Here is a 1,534-nt window from a genome sequence, read left to right on the forward strand (position 1 = left end):
ACTCTGTGAATCTGTCACTTCTCGGTTCCCAGGAAGTCAGCTTTCTCTCCTCCGTAATCCGAGGTGTGAACCGCAGGCAGAAAGCCTCGGTAGCATCACTGGTTTAGTTCAGCCGTACCAGATCTTGCTGGCCAGCATGCTGTGCCAGCTCTGCAGTGAAGATAAATGCAGCTGGAGTCCTTCCGAGGGAAACGCATGAGAAATTGGGTTCCAGTGGGGTTAGAGAGAAAATCAGGGAGGCTAAAAGATTGAGGAGTCCAACCTAGTTGCCCAAGAAGCTGTTTTGCGGTTGCATTGATCCTCTGGCACCAATCCGTGTGTATTGGAGCCTTGTCTTGGAAACAGATGTGATCAGAAACCTAGAAGAAAATGGGATAGTCTCCACTCTAAAAATAAAGCGAGGCTTATCTGTGCAGAATTTCAGTCACAGCTTTCCTGACTGAAATTCCACCCTCCCTGGGGTAAATGTTCCATTCACAGCAGAAGCAGCAGCTCTGTAGAACAGCGTGCTGCCCTGATTCTACATCCTCTTGAGCTCCTTTTACCGACGGGCCGATGTCATCGCAGCCTCGTCCGCCCTGCTCGCCGTTAGAGAACGGCTGGAAAGGGCAGCTATGGAAATGGGGGTTTCTTCCGTGGTATCCGCAGCTTGTCTCTGTATCTCGCCTGCCTTGGTTGAATAGTAGAAATGAAGGGAAGAGTTTAAAAACGTGGATGTAACGTTCTTCTCTTAAAAACCCCCAAAGCCCACCTTTGGCTGGCAAGAAACAACTTCTAACTGTTCACTCGATTTCAGGTTTCCATAGCCGAACGCTTTTTGACATTCCAGGTTTTCTCCTTTATGTAAGCCAACTCTTTAGCATAAAACCCACAAACCCAAACAAAGTCAGTCTTCTGCAGTTGCTGCTGGAAGAAGGCACTGTTGTGTTGCCCATGATTCTGCTGCTTCTTGCTGCACTGTGGCCTTGCACGTCACTGACTCTGCTCCCTGGGTGGCTAACGCTCCCCGCTGTTCCCCCAGAGCCTCTGCTCTGTCTCCGGGAGTTTCATTTCTACCTGGAGCAGTTCTCCACGCAGTTTCTAAAACTTCAGACAGAGAGGAAGACAGTTTTTGGGTGCTGATTACTCTTCTTGGGCTGGTGAATTCTTTCTAGAGAGAGATTTGTGCTTACAAGTGTCGCCTGTTTCTCTGATTTATACTAAACTAGACCATTAACAGCTTATGTTTGCTGGAAAATTCTTGCTGATTTAATAACGCTCTTAGAATTTTGTTCTTTATTCTGCCTTCTTGTCTTTCCAGGAATGGTGGACCCACCTCTGGCTGAACGAAGGATTTGCCTCCTGGATTGAGTACCTGTGTGTCGATCACTGTTTCCCGGAGTACGATATCTGGACTCAGTTTGTTTCTGCTGATTACACACGAGCTCAAGAGCTTGATGCCTTAGACAACAGCCATCCTATTGAAGTAAGTGCTGCCTTTGGAGTTGTCGCTCTTGTTTTTCTTGTCACCTGGGTGTAAGCTTTTTTTCCTGCT

At 47.7% G+C, this 1,534-nt stretch overlaps 1 protein-coding gene across 1 annotated transcript in view; it reads left to right on the forward strand.

Moving 5' to 3' along the window:
• Positions 1-1,534, forward strand: part of NPEPPS (aminopeptidase puromycin sensitive) — a gene marked incomplete at its 5' end in the record, with an annotated part of 31,973 nt that overhangs the window by 17,811 nt on the left and 12,628 nt on the right. Inside the window, one exon of the mRNA XM_010160645.1 lies at positions 1,301-1,465. Coding sequence (XP_010158947.1) covers positions 1,301-1,465 — 165 coding nt within the window. The remainder of the gene's footprint in view (positions 1-1,300; positions 1,466-1,534) is intronic.

Source organism: Eurypyga helias, unplaced genomic scaffold (assembly GCF_000690775.1).
Source record: "Eurypyga helias isolate BGI_N326 unplaced genomic scaffold, ASM69077v1 scaffold7391, whole genome shotgun sequence".
Classification (NCBI taxonomy): domain Eukaryota; kingdom Metazoa; phylum Chordata; class Aves; order Eurypygiformes; family Eurypygidae; genus Eurypyga; species Eurypyga helias.